Source organism: Salmo salar, chromosome 10 (genome assembly GCF_965601325.2).
Source record: "Salmo salar chromosome 10, fSalSal1, whole genome shotgun sequence".
In the NCBI taxonomy this organism is placed as follows: Eukaryota; Metazoa; Chordata; class Actinopteri; order Salmoniformes; family Salmonidae; genus Salmo; species Salmo salar.
This window is the reverse complement of record NC_138300.1, coordinates 12551713-12570245: the sequence shown is the minus strand read 5'-3', so window position 1 is coordinate 12570245 and position 18533 is coordinate 12551713. Positions and strand designations below refer to the sequence as shown.

Sequence of the window (18533 nt, the reverse complement as noted above, 5' to 3'; positions counted from 1 at the left end):
TGCATATGATCCTTTTTTGCTGGATCCTTTGACCCATTTTGAGTCATACAAAATCTTCTGTACTCTGACAATCCACAAATAAAGGGGAAACCTAGTTCAGATCAAATGTTATTGGTAACATACACATATTTAGCAGATACTTGTTCCTAGCTCCAACAGTGTAGTATCTAACGATACACACCTCAAAGTAAAATGGAATAAAGAAATATTAGGTTAGACGTCTTCTAGTCGATGCCACTCTGACATTGCTCGTGCTATTTCAGCTCCTAAAAACCAGTAAGTAGATGGGTGAGGTTGGACATGCTTCGCAAGTAGTTTGGATGAAATTATTGAATAGTGCCTTGAGAAAGTATTCATACCCCTTGACTTATTAAACATTTTGTTACTGCCTGAATTCAAAATGGATTAATTATATTTTATTTCTCACTCATCCACACACAATACCCCATAATGACAAAGCGAAAACAGTTTTTTAGAAATGTAGCAAATGTATAAAAACAAACTGAAATATGACATTTACATAAGTATTCAGACACTTTACTCAGTACTTTGTTAAAGCACCTTTGGAAGCAATTACAGCTGTGAGTCTTTATGGGTAAGTCTCTAATAGCTTTCCACACCTGGATTGTGCAGCATTTGCCCATTATTCTTTCCTAAATTATTCGAACTCTGTCAAATTGGTTGAACATTGTTAGACAATTTTCAGGTCTTGCCATAGATTTTAAAGTAGATTTAAGTCAAAACTGTAAAATGCTGACCAGACCGCTTTGCGTGCATGTTGATTTGGTCCACCCACACCAGATGCGATCAGGACACACAGGTTGAAATATCAAAACGAACTCTGAACCAACTAAACTGAGCAAAAAAATAAACGTCCTCACTGTCAACTGCTTTTATTTTCAGCAACTTAACATGTGTAAATATTTGTATGAACATAAGATTCCACAACTGAGACATAAACTGAACAAGTTCCACAGACGTGGAACAGAAATTGAATAATGTGTCCCTGAACAAAGAGGGGTTCAAAAATAACAGTCAGTATCTGGTGTGGCCACCAGCTGCAAGTACTGCAGTGCATCTCCTCATGGACTTTGCCAGTTCTTGCTGTGAGATGTTACCCCACTCTTCCACCAAGGCACCTGCAAGTTCCCGGACATTTCTGGGGGGAATGGCCCTAGCCCTCACCCTCCGATCCAACAGGTCCCAGACTTGCTCAATGGGATTGAGATCCGGGCTCTTCGCTGGCCATGGCAGAACACTGACATTCCTGTCTTGCAGGAAATCACGCACAGAACGAGCAGTATGGCTGGTGGCATTGTCATGCTGGAGGGTCATGTCAGGATGAGCCTGCAGGAAGGGTACCACATGAGGGAGGAGGATGTCTGCCCTGTAACGCACAGCGTTGATTGCCTGCAATGACAACAGGCTCAGTCCGATGATGCTGTGACACACCACACCAGACCATGACGGACCCTCCACCTCGATCCCGCTCTAGAGTACAGGCCTCGGTGTAACGCTCATTCTTTCGACGATAAACGCGAATCCGACCAACACCCCTGGTGAGACAAAACCGTGACTTGTCAGTGAAGGGCACTTTTTGCCAGTCCTGACTGGTCCAGCGACGGGTTTGTGCCCATAGGCGATGTTGTTACTGGTGATATCTGGTGAGGACCTGCCTTACAACAGGCCTGCTAGCCCTCAGTCCAGCCTCTCTCAGCCTATTGCGGACAGTCTGAGCACTGGAGGGATTGTGCGTTCCTGGTGTAACTCGGGCAGTTGTTGCCATCCTGTACCTGTCCCGCAGGTGTAATGTTCGGATGTACCGATCCTGTGCAGGTGTTACACGTGGTCTGCCACTGCGAGGACGATCAGCTGTCGGACATTGCAATTTATTGCCCTGGCCACATCTGCAGTCCTCATGCCTCCTTGCAGCATGCCTAAGGCACGTTCACGCAGATGAGCAGGGACCCTGGGCATCTTTATTTTGGTGTTTTTCAGAGTCAGTAGAAAGGCCTCTTTAGTGTCCTAACTGTGACCTTAGTTGCCTACCGTCTGTAAGCTGTTAGTGTCTTAATGACCGTTCCACAGGTGCATGTTCATTAATTGTTTATGGTTCATTGAACAGGCATGGAAACAATGTTTAAACCCTTTACAATGAAGATCTGTGAAGTTATTTGGATTTTTAGTTCATATTAATTTGGGGACAGGCTTGAAACATTTATTGCAATTTAGCTTGCTGTTGCTAGCTAATTTTGTCCCGGGATATAAACATTAGGTTATTTTACCTGACATACTCTGACAATTAATCCACAGATAAAAGGGTAAAAGTTTGTTTCTAGTCATCTCTCCTCCTTCAGGCTTCTTCTTTGGACTTTATATGGCGGTTGGTAACCAACTTTTTAAGGTGCATTACCACTACCGACTGGAGTGTGGACCTCCATCTTTCAATCGCCCACGTTGGTATATGCTCCTAAAAACCAATGCAATGGGAGAGGCGGAACCTGCAGCGCGTCACAAATAGAACCAAGTTCTATTTTAGCGCCTGGCTTCACAGATGCTCGTTGATGTGAGCTAGCAGTGTGGGTGCAAAATCTAGGATTTTGCTTGTGCTTAGCTCCATTCTGTTTTTTCTTATCCTGAAAAGCTTAATGATTACAAGTATACCCATTACATAATGCAGCCATTACTGTGCTTGAAAATATGGAGAGTGGTACTCAGTAATGTGTTGGATTAGATTTACCCTGAAACATAACACTGTTTCAGGATGCATGTTTTGGAACATTTGTATTCTGTACAGGCTTCTTTATTTTGACTTTGTCAATTATGTTAGTATTGTGGAGTAACTACAGTTTTCTCCTTTCACAGCCACTTAACTTTAACTGTTTTAACAGTCACCTTTGGCCCCATGGTGAAATCCATGAGCTGTCTCCTTCCTTTCCGGCAACTGAGTTAGGAATAGACAATGAATATCAAACGGATATTCATTATCTGCTTTTTTTTTTTACCCATCTACCAACATGAGCCCTTTGTGAGGCATTGGAAAACCTACCTCGTCTTTGTTGAATCTGTTTTGAAATTCACTGCTTGGCTGAGGGACCTTACAATCATCTACAGAGATGAGGTAGTCACTCAATCACGTTAAACACTATTGTTGCACACAGTGAGTCCATGCAACTTATTTTGTGACTTAAGAAAATACTTTGACATTTTAGCTTTAAATGTTTTATTCATTTGAAACTATTTCTAAAAACATAATACCACTTTGACTTCATGGGGTATTGTGTGCAGGCCAGTGCCACATTTTTATTCAAGGGGTTTGAATACTTTCTGAAGGAACTGTGTACATTTATTTTGCCACGCTCATGCATTCAACGCTGGTGGTTTGGTCAGCATGTTAGGACTTGGGAGACAGGATACAAGTGGTTAGAAAGAGCCAATTATGTAATGCAGTGGTTAGTTAGAACAATGTAGAGCAGGATGCTGTCCTTTTAAAACATGGTGAATGGTTTTGGTGCTAGGTTGGACGAGAGTCATAAAAATCAAGAATAAAACAGAAGGGGGAAAAAAGATCTTAGACTTTGTCCTGGTGGTACTTCCTTGCCACATTATTTGTCCTAGTAGTAACCTATAACAAACACTTATCCCAATCGACATCAAATGTTAGTCTACAAACACTCATTCAGAAACATTGTAGGTAAAAACAATTATGGGATATGTAAACTGTCCAATTTGATTAGGCTTTTATCTCATAACGTCTTGTGAACTGTGTGAACAACAACGGACTACTTTGTTCACACTTGGCATGATATTCTCCCGCCAAACTGAACAACGAGACAGGAACACTGGACGCATAACATCACGCGCCAGCAGCACATGGCTGTAGCAATCCCTAACTAAGCAGTCTTCTATGAGAAAGGCTTCTATGCATTTTTTTTGTTACATCTGACAAACGGCTATTTGGTTTCTGCTATCTATCGTTTGGTGTCCAACTCCGATCTGTGTTCTCTCAGGCATAATGTGGTGATAGAACTTTGTAAAACACAGTCCCGTTTCTGTCTTTGATTGTACTCCAATTTACATAATCTCGCGCCAAATTATCGGAAAACAAGAGACCCTAGTTTCGCGCGCTGAGGCTAAACTCCGGTCACAGTTTTGATTGACAGGCATTATAGCCCCTCAGAGAGCAACTCAGAAGTGGTAATAGCCAATAGTGAAACTAAGATTTTTTTTTGGGCAGGCGGGGAAACGCACTGTTGAAGATTCTTATTGATTCAGTCCCCCTAAAAGCGGTCTATACAGAGGAGTTGTGTACGGATTAAGCTTGACGGTTTACTAAACGTCATTTAATTATCTGCATTTGGAAGAAAAAAACTGGTAATATAAATGTTTCTACTTTGACAAGTTTGATATTTTGAAAGTTGCTGGCTAGCTAACTGGCTGAAACTTGGCACAGTGAATAAGCTAGCTAACGTTAACTTTGCTAACATTTGGGAGGGTGAATTAGAAATATTCTAGTTAAACTTTGTAGAGGGAAATGAACGTTAACGTTGCATGCTTCACATTACTCACTAGGTACGTGTCAGTGTGATCAATGTAATAGTATTTCATTTGGTTACCTAGCGAGCTACTTCAACTCCACAATGTATTAGATACTAACCTTCGTTATGTTGTAGCCTTATCTAGCCACTGTAGCTAGGCTAATGTAACGTGGTGTGCTGTCAATGTCGATTACCACATCCACCAGTAGTCTGATTTAATCAGGCTGTAAGTACCAATTGTGTAGAACAGCCTGATTAAATCTACTAAAACTATTGCCTGATATCGTAAATGTTCCCTACAAGGCAGAATTTTAAATAAAATCTATTTAAACGGCGCTGTAACGTTACCGGTTGTCTGTGCGGTTTCTCCTTCAACTGCTCGAAAGGAGACATATCAACTGGAAAGAGATCTTTATGCAACTTTTTAGAGAGCCTGTAGGTACAGTATATGGTTCGGCTTGGCACCGAGGTAGCCAGCAGTTCCGATCCGCTTGCTTACAGCAGCACTAGGGTCGGACAGGTTTCCTGTGTAGAATAAGACACCACGGAGCCAGCAGCAAGATATGTCTTGGCTTGGAAAACATACCCCAATCCAGGGATAATACATGCGTTGCACCCAACTGTTGCACCGAGAAGATTGAAGGACTGCTTAAAAAAAAAGTCTGCCCACACTAGTTGCTGCTCAACTGCACTGAAAATTGGGGAGTTTTATTGGCTGCCAACAGAATGGAGTAAGGACCAGGCTTTGCAAATTCAGCTGCGACTACATCGATTTGCATAAGGTCAATACTTTTTAACAAAATTTAAATTATGAAATGCTTACCTTGAACCCATGTTTGTCCTCTGTAGTTGAGTGCCTTTCTTTGCTGAAATCTGTACTTTATATTTTTTTCAATGAACGTTGATTGTTGTATCCCCTTTCCCAAACCAGCCGAGAAAGCAAATGGCATGCTTTCTTGAAGCGTACATCAAATTCCCTGGTTGAGATATTTAAACAGTTTGCTACTTAGAAATTGTTTCCCCAATGTTTTATTATTAATTTGTAGCTAGCTAACAAGTCAAAGTAAACTGGTTAAGTAGCTTGCTAACATAAGTACAGCCACTACAATGTGTATTCTGAGTGGAACATTTACTTTTTGGTTTAACAGCCACTCAATTTCTTATTTTTTTTTACCAGACATAATTAAACGTATGAGCCTGCTTTCTAATGCTTGTAAAACAAGAAATGTATTTCTATTAAACTCTATGGGCTAGGTGGGACGCTTGCGTCCAGTGTAATCCCGTGGCGCGATATTCAAATACCTCAAAAATGCAAAAACTTCAATTTTTCAAACATATGACTATTTTACACCATTTTAAAGACAAGACTCTCGTTAATCTAACCACACTGTCCGATTTCAAAAAGGCTTTACAACGAAAGCAAAACATTAGATTGTCAGCAGAGTACCCAGCCAGAAATAATCAGACACCCATTTTTCAAGCTAGCATATGTCACATAAACCCAAACCACAGCTAAATGCAGCACTAACCTTTGATCTTCATCAGATGACAACCCTAGGACATTATGTTATACAATACATGCATGTTTTGTTCAATCAAGTTCATATTTATATCAAAAACCAGCTTTTGACATTAGCATGTGACTAGCATTCCCACCGAACACTGCGGGTGAATTTACTAAATTACTCACGATAAACGTTCACAAAAAACATAATTATTTTAAGAATTATAGATACAGAACTCCTCTATGCACTCGCTATGTCCGATTTTAAAATAGCTTTTCGGTGAAAGCACATTTTGCAATGTTCTCAGTAGATAGCCCGGCATCACAGGGCTAGCTATTTAGACACCCAGCAAGTTTAGCACTCACCAAAGTCAGATTTACTATAAGAAAAATGTTATTACCTTTGCTGTTCTTCGTCAGAATGCACTCCCAGGACTTCTACTTCAATAACAAATGTTGGTTTGGTCCCAAATAATCCATTGTTATAACCAAATAGCGGTGTTTTGTTCGTACGTTCAAGACACTATCCGAAGGGTAAATAAGGGTGACGAGCATGGCGCATTTCGTGACAAAAAATGTCTAAATATTCCATTACCGTACTTCGAAGCATGTCAACCGCTGTTTAAAATCAATTTTTATGCCATTTTTCTCGTAAAAAAGCGATAATATTCCGACCGGGAAAGCGTGTATACGTACAAAGAGAGAGAATATAAAAACATCTCGTGCACGAGCCTGAGTCTCAGAGTACTCTGACCGGCCACTATCCAAACGCGATAATGTGTTTCAGCCTGGGGCTGCCTCGATATCATTCAGCTTTTTCCCGGGCTCTGAGAGCCTATGGGAGCCGTAAGGAAGTGTCACGTTACAGCAAAGATCCTCAGTCTTCAATAAAAAGAGCCAAGATGAACAACAACTTGTCAGACAGGCCACTTCCTGTTCAGAATCTTCTCAGGTTTTGGCCTGCCATTTGAGTTCTGTTATACTCACAGACACCATTCAAACAGTTTTAGAAACTTTAGGGTGTTTTCTATCCAAAGCCAATAATTATATGCATATTCTAGTTACTGGGCAGGAGTAGTAACCAGGTTAAATCGGGTACGTTTTTTTATCCGGCCGTGTCAATACTGCCCCCTAGCCCTAACAGGTTAGGAAGTAATGGGATGTATAGCTTAATTTCATGATTGTGACCTGCGCCTGTAAAGTTTTATCAATGTATTTAATGTTTTTATGTTACCCATTTTTCTCCCCAATTTTGTGATATACAATTGGTAGTTAGTCTTGTTCCATCGCTGCAACTGCCCTACGGACTCAGGAGAAGCGAAGGTCGAGAGCCACGCGTCCTCAAACACGATCCTCACTGCTTCTTGACGCACTGCTCGCCTAACCCGGAGCCAGCTGCACTAATGTGTAGGGGGAAACACCGTCCAACTGTCGACTGAGGTCAGCTTGCAGGCGCCCGTCCCGCCACAAGGAGTCGCTAGAGTGCTATGGGACAAGGAATCCCGGTCGGCCAAACCCTCCCCTAACAGCGCTGAGCCAATCACGGCAGGCTGTGATGCAGCCTGGGATCGAACCCGGGGCTCTAGTGACGTCTCAAGCGCTGCAATGCAGTTAACACACAGACATGGACGCAACGGTCTAAGGCACTGCAAGAGGAGTCACTACAGTCCCTGGTTCGAATCCAGGCTGTGTCACATCCGGCCGTAATTGGGAGTCCCATAGGGTGGCGCACAATTGGACCAGCGTCGTCTGGGGTAGGCCGTCTTTGTCAATAAGAATTTGTTCTTAACCGGCTTGCCTAGTTAAAGGTTACACAACACTGACCAAAACATTATTTTGTTGGCATTTACGCATGTCCCCATTACCAGTAAAACATAATCAATACCTTTCTTTCACTTACTTGTTGTTCATTTCATTCTCAACCAGGATTTCTATGGAACACCGTTTGGGTCTTTGCGTGTCAAAAAAATATACTATTTAACACTGTTTGACGTGTCAAATAATTTAATGCGTTCATAATTTTTTCCCGTAGTTATTAGTGTAATCAATCACTCATATTTCATGTCACAACGATTCATCATACTTATGCTATGATGCTGGTAAAGTTGTCTCGCGCACCTACAGTGCTGGTCATAAAGAAAAAAAGCTAGCTAGCTTATGGATGCAAACAATGTTCTTCCCCCAAAACAGCAAAACGACATCTGTTTCAATAGTTATATGCAAATGAATACAAATAGTAGAACTATGCCATAATTTTATTTTTGAAGGCAAACCGCAAATTCCATTATTGCGCCTAATCCTTATTGTGGCTACATAACCTGGTTCGGTCGAGCCTCACTAGCCAGATGAAGCTAGCTGGCTGCTTATAACGTTAGCTTTGGGCAACTGGGTTAAGTAGCTGGCTAGCTATTTATTTTCATGAGCTGAAGTTATATTTCAATAGGCGAACAATAATTGGCAACCTAGCTAATACTTACTCACAAGGATTCCTAAATCATTGCTAAGAATAATGAAAATGACTGCAGTTTCTACTGGTCATTGTTTTCAGGCTGGTTGTATTGGTGCTAGCTAGGTACCCCAGAAGTTGTGGTCGAACAAATTATGCTTTATTGTGAACACATCGTTCGTCGCCGGTGTTTGCTTGTTTGCAGACTGTTTTGTACAGCTTTGACAGTGCTACTAGATCTTTTTTGACATGCAAAGACCCAAACCGCATTCCATAGTATGTATGTCGTGAAGGTAATAACAGTGACTCTATGACTGTAACTCCGGTAGGGCAACATCGGAAAAATAGTGCACTTGGTAGTGTTAACCTCTCTAGGCTAGGCGGGACGAATTCGTCCCACCTACGTAACAGCCACTGCTATCCTGTGGCGCGATTTTCAAAACCTTAAAAATCCTATTACTTCAATTTCTCAAACATATGACTATTTTACCGCCATTTAAAGACAAGACTCTCGTTAATCTAACCACACTGTCCGATTTCAAAAAGGCTTTACAACGAAAGCAAAACATTAGATTATGTCAGCAGAGTACCAAGCCAGAAATAATCAGACACCCATTTTTCAAGCCAGCATATAATGTCACCAAAACCCAGAAGACAGCTAAATGCAGCACTCACCTTTGATGATCTTCATCAGATGACAACCCTAGGACATTATGTTATACAATACATGCATGTTTTGTTCAATCAAGTTCATATTTATATCAAAAACCAGCTTTTTACATTAGCATGTGACGTTCAGAACTAGCATACCCCCCGCAAACTTCCGGGGAATTCGCTAACATTTTACTAAATTACTCACGATAAACGTTCACAAAAAGCATAACAATTATTTTAAGAATTATAGATACAGACCTCCTCTATGCACTCGATATGTCCGATTTTAAAATAGCTTTTTGGTGAAAGCACATTTTGCAATATTCTAAGTACATAGCCCAGGCATCACGGGCTCGCTATTTAGACACCAGGCAAGTTTAGCACTCACCATAATCATATTTACTATTATAAAAATTTCATTACCTTTTGTTGTCTTCGTCAGAATACACAGCCAGGACTGCTACTTCAATAACAAATGTTGGTTTGGTCCAAAATAATCCATCGTTATATCCGAATAGCGGCGTTTTGTTCGTGCGTTCCAGACACTATCCGAAATAGTAAAGAAGTGTCACGCGCATGGCGCAATTCGTGACAATAAAATTCTAAGTATTCCATTACCGTACTTCGAAGCATGTCAACCGCTGTTTAAAATCAATTTTTACGACACTTTTCTCGTAGAAAAGCGATAATATTCCGACAGGGAATCTCCTTTTCGGCAAACAGAGGAAAAAATCCCAAAGGCGGGGGCGGTCGGGGTCACGCGCATAAGCCAGTGTCTCTTGATCGGCCACTTGAGAAAGGCGATAATGTGTTTCAGCCTGGGGCTGGAATGACGACATTCTGTTTTTTCCCGGGCTCTGAGAGCCTATGGACGACGTGGGAAGTGTCACGTTAGAGCAGAGATCCTTAGTAAATGATAGAGATGGAAAAGAAGTTCAACAAATGGTCAGACAGGCCACTTCCTGTAAAGGAATCTCTCAGGTTTTGACCTGCCATTTGAGTTCTGTTATACTCACAGACACCATTCAAACAGTTTTAGAAAATTTAGGGTGTTTTCTATCTATATGTAATAAGTATATGCATATTCTAGTTACTGGGTAGGAGTGGTAACCAGATTAAATCGGGTATGTTTTTTATCCAGCCGTGTCAATGCTGCCCCCTAGCCCTAACAGGTTAACCGGTGCTAGACCAGTCGGCGAAATCCAACATCACCCACGACAGAGAACGTTTGATTGTCAAGGGCAATGAATTCCATTATCTTGGCTTTAATGGATTTCGCCATTGAGTTGTCTCGCTGAAATTATGTTACTCTTTCAAATGACTGCTTGACTTGTTGACTGCTTCATCCACACAGCAGACATTGTGGGCTAGCTTAGGAATGCTGTGTTGCACGTATAGAGCAACATTTTACGTGGCGTCATTGTCATGAACCTACGTTGTATAGGTATGCACGCCAGCTTTGACATCGATTTTTGCACATCGCCGTTAGGCTAGACATCAGCCGATACCGATGTTGGCATTTTTAGCTAATATCTGCCGATTCCAATATATCCTGCATCACTACTTTTTATAGTTCAGGGCTCTACGCTGATGTCCATCTAAGTAGAAATGTAGAAGCATACAAATCATTCTAGGAGAACAATTGAAGTATTTCAGTGTTCAAATTATAAGAAATGACAAAGTTCATGTATATGTTTTTTGGAGTGATCCCTTCACAATGATTAGGTGAGCCAAATGTTCAGCTGTCGCTTTAAGGGATGGGCTGTTACAATGGTAATTTGGGCACGCACTTTATGTGATGGAAAATATTCTGACTGAGAACTCAAACTAACATTGAAAAACAACCTCGTTTGACTAACCTCCCTAGTTTGACTACCCTCCCACTGTCTGCCAAATTCTTTGCTCTTGTTTTCCTTAAGATGTCGGTGGGCGGTGCCGGGGAAATTAATGTTTTGTTGTTGATCACGTCTCCGGTAAACACCGGCTTAGATCTCAAGTTTTGTACTATGAGATCATCAGCTAGTGTCACTTGTGAATTTTGAAGCATTTGTAATCAAAACAAGCGCAAAGGCTTCATAAAGGTCAACTGAAGGTTAACTGACTAATATCTCATAGAACAAAACCTATAAGATCTAAGCATGTGTTAACCTCGCACCTTATTTTCAACATTTATCCCAAAACCCCATTTCCTCATTCATTTACCCCATAGGAATGGCTGAACGAACCAGAGGTAATGCATTTCTGTTTTTTGGGACTACAAGCTGGTGAGGTCTTGGCAATTGCTGATCACCATTCTCAAAACTTGTCTTTGCACATCTCCCACTACGAGCGTTGCAGATTTTGTGCCGGTAAAATCAAACGTTTCAGCCATCCCAATATTTTCAAAGACTGGATCGGTAACCCTCAGATTGCGTCTCTGACCCATTAACATTAAACAAGTGTCTATGATTGCTGTGCCCCGAGTAGGAAATGACATGGGGATTTTGTTTCCGATCTCAACTTGTCCTGGAAAGCTGAATCGGGGCCCGAAATTGTGTAGTGTACGCCGTACTTAGCTTATGTTGAAGTTTTGAGTCTGAAGTTATGTTTAGGCAGGGCAAGCTTGTTTTGGTGATTTCAGGTATCATAAAAATCTGTCACAGTATGTTTTTAGACTCCTTCAGCAGTTTTTCTTTTAAATATGTTTTTACCAGATTTAAGTACAGTACCATTTGGAAATGTTAACGTTCAATTTATATTCCTAAGACCTAAGTTAAATGATGCTGCTTCCCATTGACAAGACATTTAGACAAATAGCCCAATGTCAAAACAGTTTAACGTGTCCAAATCAATATGTAGAAAGTTTGATATATTGAAAACATAAAATGTACTATCTACACATACAGTACATATTTTTTTGCCCTTAACTCAGCAAGTCGGTTAAGAACAAATTCTTATTTACAATGACGGCCTCCCCCGGCCAAACCCTAACCCGGACGACGCTGGGCGACTTGTGCGCCGCATGGTCAATCCGACGTATGCATTGGCCGTGCAGCATTTATGGTGATACAGCCTCTGCAGAAGTCAAGGCATCCATACGACTTGCGTTTTGCACAGCAGCGCCGTTGTCAAGGAAGTGAGTTTGTGTTTATACCCGACCTCCCGCCCCCACCTATCGTCAACCAAACATGTCAATGCGGAGCTATACGGAGCCCTCCGCATTAAGAAATCTGAGTGGCGCACAGAGATGTGGTACGCAGCTCAATTTGGCCTCTGCATGCCTCCGGAGGCTCCACAATTGTGTGTCACCCTCCATACGAAGCCATTTTTGGATCAAGCATAAATTCGCGGTTAAATGTGTTGAAACGGTGTGCTTAAAACATTGTCAGGAAGTGAAGCCACATTGTTTGTTGGATACAAGGATGGGGTTGCAATAGCTGCATTTAAAAGGGGTAGGAGTGGCTTAGTAATCCAGTTTCCAACACTGTATTAAAATCAGCATGGCATGTTTGTTGTGTTTTGCCTTGTCATTGGGAATTGAAGTTACTTGGAAGTCTTTCTTTACTGACATTGATTATTAATCCACTTGATCAATGGTATTAATCAATAGTTGGCACAGTAATACAGTACTCAAAGGAAAGAAGTGGAGAAACATTGAACGACACTGCTTTTTCAACTCGAGTGTATTAGATGCCATGCTGCTGTTAACCCACAGTTTGGCTCCCTTCTGCACAGGGCAGCTGCAATGTGGATTCAAGTGCGCACCATGGATGGCAAGGAGACTCATCGGATTGACTCACTGTCCAAGCTCACCAAGGTGGATGAGCTGCGCCTCAAGATCTCGGAGCTCTTCAAGGTTGAGCCAGAAAGACAGAGGCTTTTTTACCGGGGCAAGCAGGTGTGGCAGATGGCTACTTTTCTTTTGCGATTCAGTTACAACAGAGTTGCTGGGGTCCTTACTAATCATGTCTGAATGTATATGTTCTGTTTCTGATCCCAGATGGAGGACAGCCACACCATCTTTGATTACAACGTGGGGCTGAATGATATAGTGCAGCTGCTTGTTAGACAGGCTATGCCCCCTGCTGCTGTCCTCAAGGACAAAGAAGCCGAGCTGTCTGACTCTGACTCTGGCTGTGGCTCGGCACAGAGCGAGTCGGACAAGAGCTCGACCCACTCGGAGACAGAGGTGCAAGCAGCTGGCACCTCTGCCCAAACAGACACACCAGACCTGGTCGACCCGGGATTTGGCTTTTACAAGGTAAACATGGAGCATCTCTACAAGGATGAATATTTTCTGTATTGGTATCATTTGATGGAGTGAAAGGATGCTTTTAACTGGATAAATGTAAAATGGTAAATCTGCTTCAATATTGTGCAACCTTCTTGAATTGGCGTTGCTTCTATTGTATTCAGTTTTAATTTTAAATTGCCATACAGATTTTAAATCCGGGACAGTAGCATTGCATGGTTCACTTTACAATATCAACCTATTCTTTTTTTTTTTTTCCCCTCCAGATTAACGAGTTTGTTGACGCCAGAGACTTAAACATGGGCGCCTGGTTTGAGGCCCAGATTGTGAACATTACGAAGACCACAAAGACACCTGGAGAGGAAGAGGGCTCTAAACTCAGCGAAGAGGAAGTTATCCACTACCATGTCAAATATGAAGAGTGAGAACTTCCTCATGTATTCCATATTTTAAAGATCTGATTGGAGACATTATGCCTCATTGGTGACATTTGACACTTACCATCAATGAACATGTATAGAAAAAACGATTGAATATGTCCGTGTGGAAGGTGTTGCTGTCTGTGGATGAGCTGGCGCCAGGGTGTCAATACCACAGGGTACCACTTGGTTTCCGTATCCGCGGCAGAGCTGCCACATTGTTTTGCTTGCAAGTGTAAGAACCGGAGGAACATTGAAATGAACGATGACTCGTATTATTTGTTTCCAGCAGTCAAGGCCCTCAGAATTCAAACACTTATTTGACCCGCTTCTCTTCTCTCCCGATATGTCAATCATCTTACAAAAGCCCCATTATGTAGGAAGCACCTGCTGTGTGTCTGAACTGAATACTGACACTGCCTATGTCTGTGTGGTCTCTCTCTCTAGCTACCCAGAGAACGGAGTGGTGCCTCTGCAGTCCAAGGATGTACGCCCACGCGCCCGCACAGTCTACCAGTGGCACCAGCTGGAGGCGGGCATGGTGGTCATGGTAAACTTCAACCCAGACGAACCCAAAGAGCGCGGCTACTGGTATGACGCCCAGATCCAGAAGAAGAGGGAGACACGCACTGTGCACGAGATCTACGCTAAAATACTGCTTGGGTAATATAATTGGTCCTGTTAGGTTCTGCTGTAAACCCCCCCCCCCCCCCCCCTTAAAGGGTCATACCATGATGGTAATGGCATTAAAGGAGTTCAGTGACTCATCTGATTGAATGATGTTCTAATGATTTGTTGAAATTCATTGATTACTTGTTATACAGTATTGATACATCTACACAGTATGGTTTGTACTTTAGTATTCTGTTAATGTCATAGTTTTGCCATTTTATATAATTGTTTTGCATATTAGGATCATGAAGGGTATACCTAGAGTTCATGTTTATTTCAGGGTTGCCGGTGACTCCCTGAACGACTGTCGCATCATGTTCTTGACTGAGATCTACAAAATCGAGGAGCCTGGAGCCTTGGATGGATCCGGAGCAGGATCTGATAGCCCATTGAAAAGTAAGTTGGAGCTGTTTGCAGGGCTTTAAATAAAATGTCATTGGTAGCAATTTAAAGTTAGGAGCACAACAATTTAGGAGTACCAGATTTAAAAATAAGAATTGATTGAGATACTGCCTGTATTGGGCCTATATGAATTCAAGCTACTTTTGAAGCCATAGAAAGGAATTATAATGCTAAAATGTTGCTACGAATACCTTTCATTGAGATAAACAAAGTACTTTGTGGAATATTAGGTTCCTACAATGTGTAAAAAGCAGTATTTCCTATTGAGATGCATTCAATTGTTCACGGTCTCTAAATGTCAAGGTTGAGTGAAGACATGCAAGGGATCTGTCAGCTTGCTATGATCGTTGATATCCTGAAAAGAAGCAATATCTGAATCCCAAATCGCCCCCTTTCCCTTCCCCCTCAGCCTTCCATTTGCGCGTTCGATCGCACCTCCGCCATATGCACAAGTGTCCCAAATCTGAGGGTGTAGGGGCTAATTAGACTCTCCAATAGCCACTTTGACCATGCCAGCAATGCTGCAGGCTCCAGAGCGAAGTGCTATCCCAACATGCACCGCAACATGTTTTGGAGTTTGCGCAATTTCATACAGAAGAATTGAGGCATGCCCTAATTATGATGCGTGCGTTTGTCTGATTTCGAGGCTTGACATACAAAACAAATTTGAAATGTAATGTTTTAACTGTTGCTGAGGCTTACATCTTGTAAAACGATGGAATTCTGTTAATTGTAATTTCATGCTCATTATTTAAATGTGCAACATAAGTATGTTTATTACCTTTCTGTGCCCCCAAATGTTTGGCTATAAGCTAGCTAGCAAATTAGGTAACATGACTGAAGGTATAAACAAATGGCTAATGGCCTGCTAATAGTCTTGAAACGCTGGTAATCTGGGTATAACTTTTGAACGGGTTGTGCTAGAAACGAGCTGTTTCCTCTCTAGTAATGGTACTCGTCTCATATGCATATATCAAATCAAATGTATTTATATAGCCCTTCTTATATCAGCTGATATCTCAAAGTGCTGTACAGAAACCCAGCCTAAAACCCCAAACAGCAAGCAATGCAGGTGTAGAAGCACGGTGGCTAGGAAAAACTTCCTAGAAAGACCAAAACCTAGGAAGAAACCTAGCGAGGAACCAGGCTATGAGGGGTGGCCAGTCCTCTTCTGGCTGTGCCGGGTGGAGATTATAACAGAACATGGCCAAGATGTTCAAATGTTCATAAATGACCAGCATGGTCAAGTAATCACAGTAGTTGTCGAGGGTGCCCCCTGCTGCACCTCAAGAGTAAATGTCAGTCGGCTTTTCAGTTAGCTGATCATAGCTGATCATTGAGAGTATCTCTACCGCTCCTGCTGTCTCTAGAGAGTTGAAAACAGCAGGTCTGGGACAGGTAGCATGTCCGGTGAACAGGTCAGGGTTCCATAGTCGCAGGCTATTCGACTATGTTAGTCTTTGCCGCTCTGACATTGCTCGTCCATATATTTATATATTCTTAATTCCTTTACTTAGATTTGTGTGTTGGGTATATATTGTGTAATTTGTTAAATATTACTTGTTAGATATTGCTGCACTGTCGGAACTAGAAGCACAAGCATTTCGCTACACCTGCAATAACATCTGCTAACCGTGTATGTGACCAATAACATTTGGTTTGAACCAAGACAGTCACGAATCTGCACTCACTTTTTATTCTAGGGCACTCAAACAAGCCTGGGCGCATTTTTCTTAGGTGCACTGGTGCTTAGGTTTAAAGAAGACAAAGGTTAAGAAAACAGAATTCTTATATCCCATAACTCTTTGCAACAATGGGGTAGTTAGCAACGCCGCAGGTCCCAGATTTGTGACGACGTTGTCTTAATCTGTATATTTTCTAACTAGACTGGTGCTCCCAAATTTGAATTCCAGGTCGCACAGCAAAATATTTAAGCGCATACGCTACCAAAATGGTTGCAGTTTAGAGCCCTGGTCGTTTGACTGCGTTTCATTTTTTTGTTGTTGCAGGAAATGAACTCGTACACAGTAGGCTAGTTATTGGATAAGGCTCATCAGCCCAGCATATTAGCAATCTCTAAAGTTATTGTGTTTGATCTATTTCACCATTTTAGTGTCAAATATTGTATGTGATTAATTGACTTGCGCCCAATACACCAGTACAGACAATGATGTGCCATAGTTTGTATTTCATCACATACAGCCCACATCTCCATTTATTGGACTGATTTTCATGAAGGATGAGAGTGCATGTAAAGCACATGCAGTGTCTTGGAAATGTTCACAATTTTGCAAGTAGGCTATAGTTTAACAGTGGTGTCAGATGTTAGAAAACGACAAGACGCTATTGTTACCATAGAAACTCTGAGATTAATGTAGACTAGGTTCATGATGCATAAGATGAATGTTAGTTGCCATGGCTGCACACCAACCTCTTAGACTTGGTGATTTACAAAGTACGTAACATATTTTGTATGCTTAATTGGATACATCTAGTACACTGGTGCAGTTCTTACAGTACGGGTTACAGTACCTGTTTTAACGTTAAATAAAAAGGCTGACATTCTCTTTGATCCTGCTCTCTCCAGGGTCAAACGGACCCGAGTGCAAACACTGCAAAGATGACCCCAAGAAGAACTGCCGCTGGTGCAACTGCCATGTATGTGGCGTGAAGCAGGACCCGGACAAGCAGCTGCTGTGTGACGAGTGTGACATGGCATTCCACATCTACTGCCTCAACCCCCGACTGACCAGCCTCCCCGATGACGACGACTGGTCAGTATAGACCCATTTCCCTGCCGCGTCTTGAAAAGTTGCGCGCAGGTTCCGGTTTCCGAAAAAGCAGTGGATATGATCACATGCAACTTCAAAAGCAGCTTGTGCAAGTTAACACGTAATCAGATGGTTATCGTCTACGTCGCAATGCCATCAGATAATTTGATTTATTTAGCGAGCCGGCAAGGTAAAAATCACAAAGGGAGCTAGATAAAGCCAGAAGAATAATAAATGTGTTGGAACAAAGCTATAGTCATCAGTCTTGGGTATTTTCATGGTCGTCACTCACTCACTGTTAAAAGAACAATCAACTCAACAAATCTTTTGGTATTTGTTTCATTCATCCACTGTTGATACAGTCCCAAAATGTTTGCTTGTCAGCAAATCAAGATGTAGAACTTTCAGAATGCTAATTCTCATAGCCACCGTGATGCCTTTTGCGTCATATGATGCAAAACTCCTCATACCGGCTGTATTTCTGCCTGCTTGAATGGCAATGGCTCAAATACAAATGAAAACACGAAATTACCCTGGGAATCGACAGAACATTGCTGAGAGAATCACAAAACTATATAACATTCAAAATGCATCATACAGAACTTTCATAATACCTGTCACAGTATCTTAAACTTGATTGCTGACGTGCAAAACATTTTTAGGGCCGTATCAACAGTGGACTAATGAAACCAAAACCTGAAGAGTTTGAGTAGAATCTTTAAGTTTGTCAAGCTCCCGACCTTAGCATAAGCGATCCTGCTACAGAGCTTTTTGGTACCGTTCTTGACGTCTGTTTGTAAACACACAAATTGATCTCTACTACAGTCTGGGCTGGTATTCTGTCCGTCTGGCCATTGCCAGCTTCTAGTGCTGCTTATGTGATGGTCATGCCAATG

At 41.8% G+C, this 18533-nt stretch overlaps 1 protein-coding gene across 1 annotated transcript in view; it reads left to right on the top strand.

The window, feature by feature from the left end:
- LOC106613510 (E3 ubiquitin-protein ligase UHRF1) overlaps nucleotides 1–18533 on the top strand; it is a 51259-nt gene that overhangs the window by 20226 nt on the left and 12500 nt on the right. The window contains exons 2-7 of the mRNA XM_014215847.3: nucleotides 12857–13019; nucleotides 13122–13382; nucleotides 13640–13794; nucleotides 14240–14455; nucleotides 14745–14860; nucleotides 17454–17640. Of these exons, the coding sequence (XP_014071322.1) occupies nucleotides 12867–13019; nucleotides 13122–13382; nucleotides 13640–13794; nucleotides 14240–14455; nucleotides 14745–14860; nucleotides 17454–17640 (1088 nt within the window). The 5' untranslated portion in view covers nucleotides 12857–12866. The remainder of the gene's footprint in view (nucleotides 1–12856; nucleotides 13020–13121; nucleotides 13383–13639; nucleotides 13795–14239; nucleotides 14456–14744; nucleotides 14861–17453; nucleotides 17641–18533) is intronic.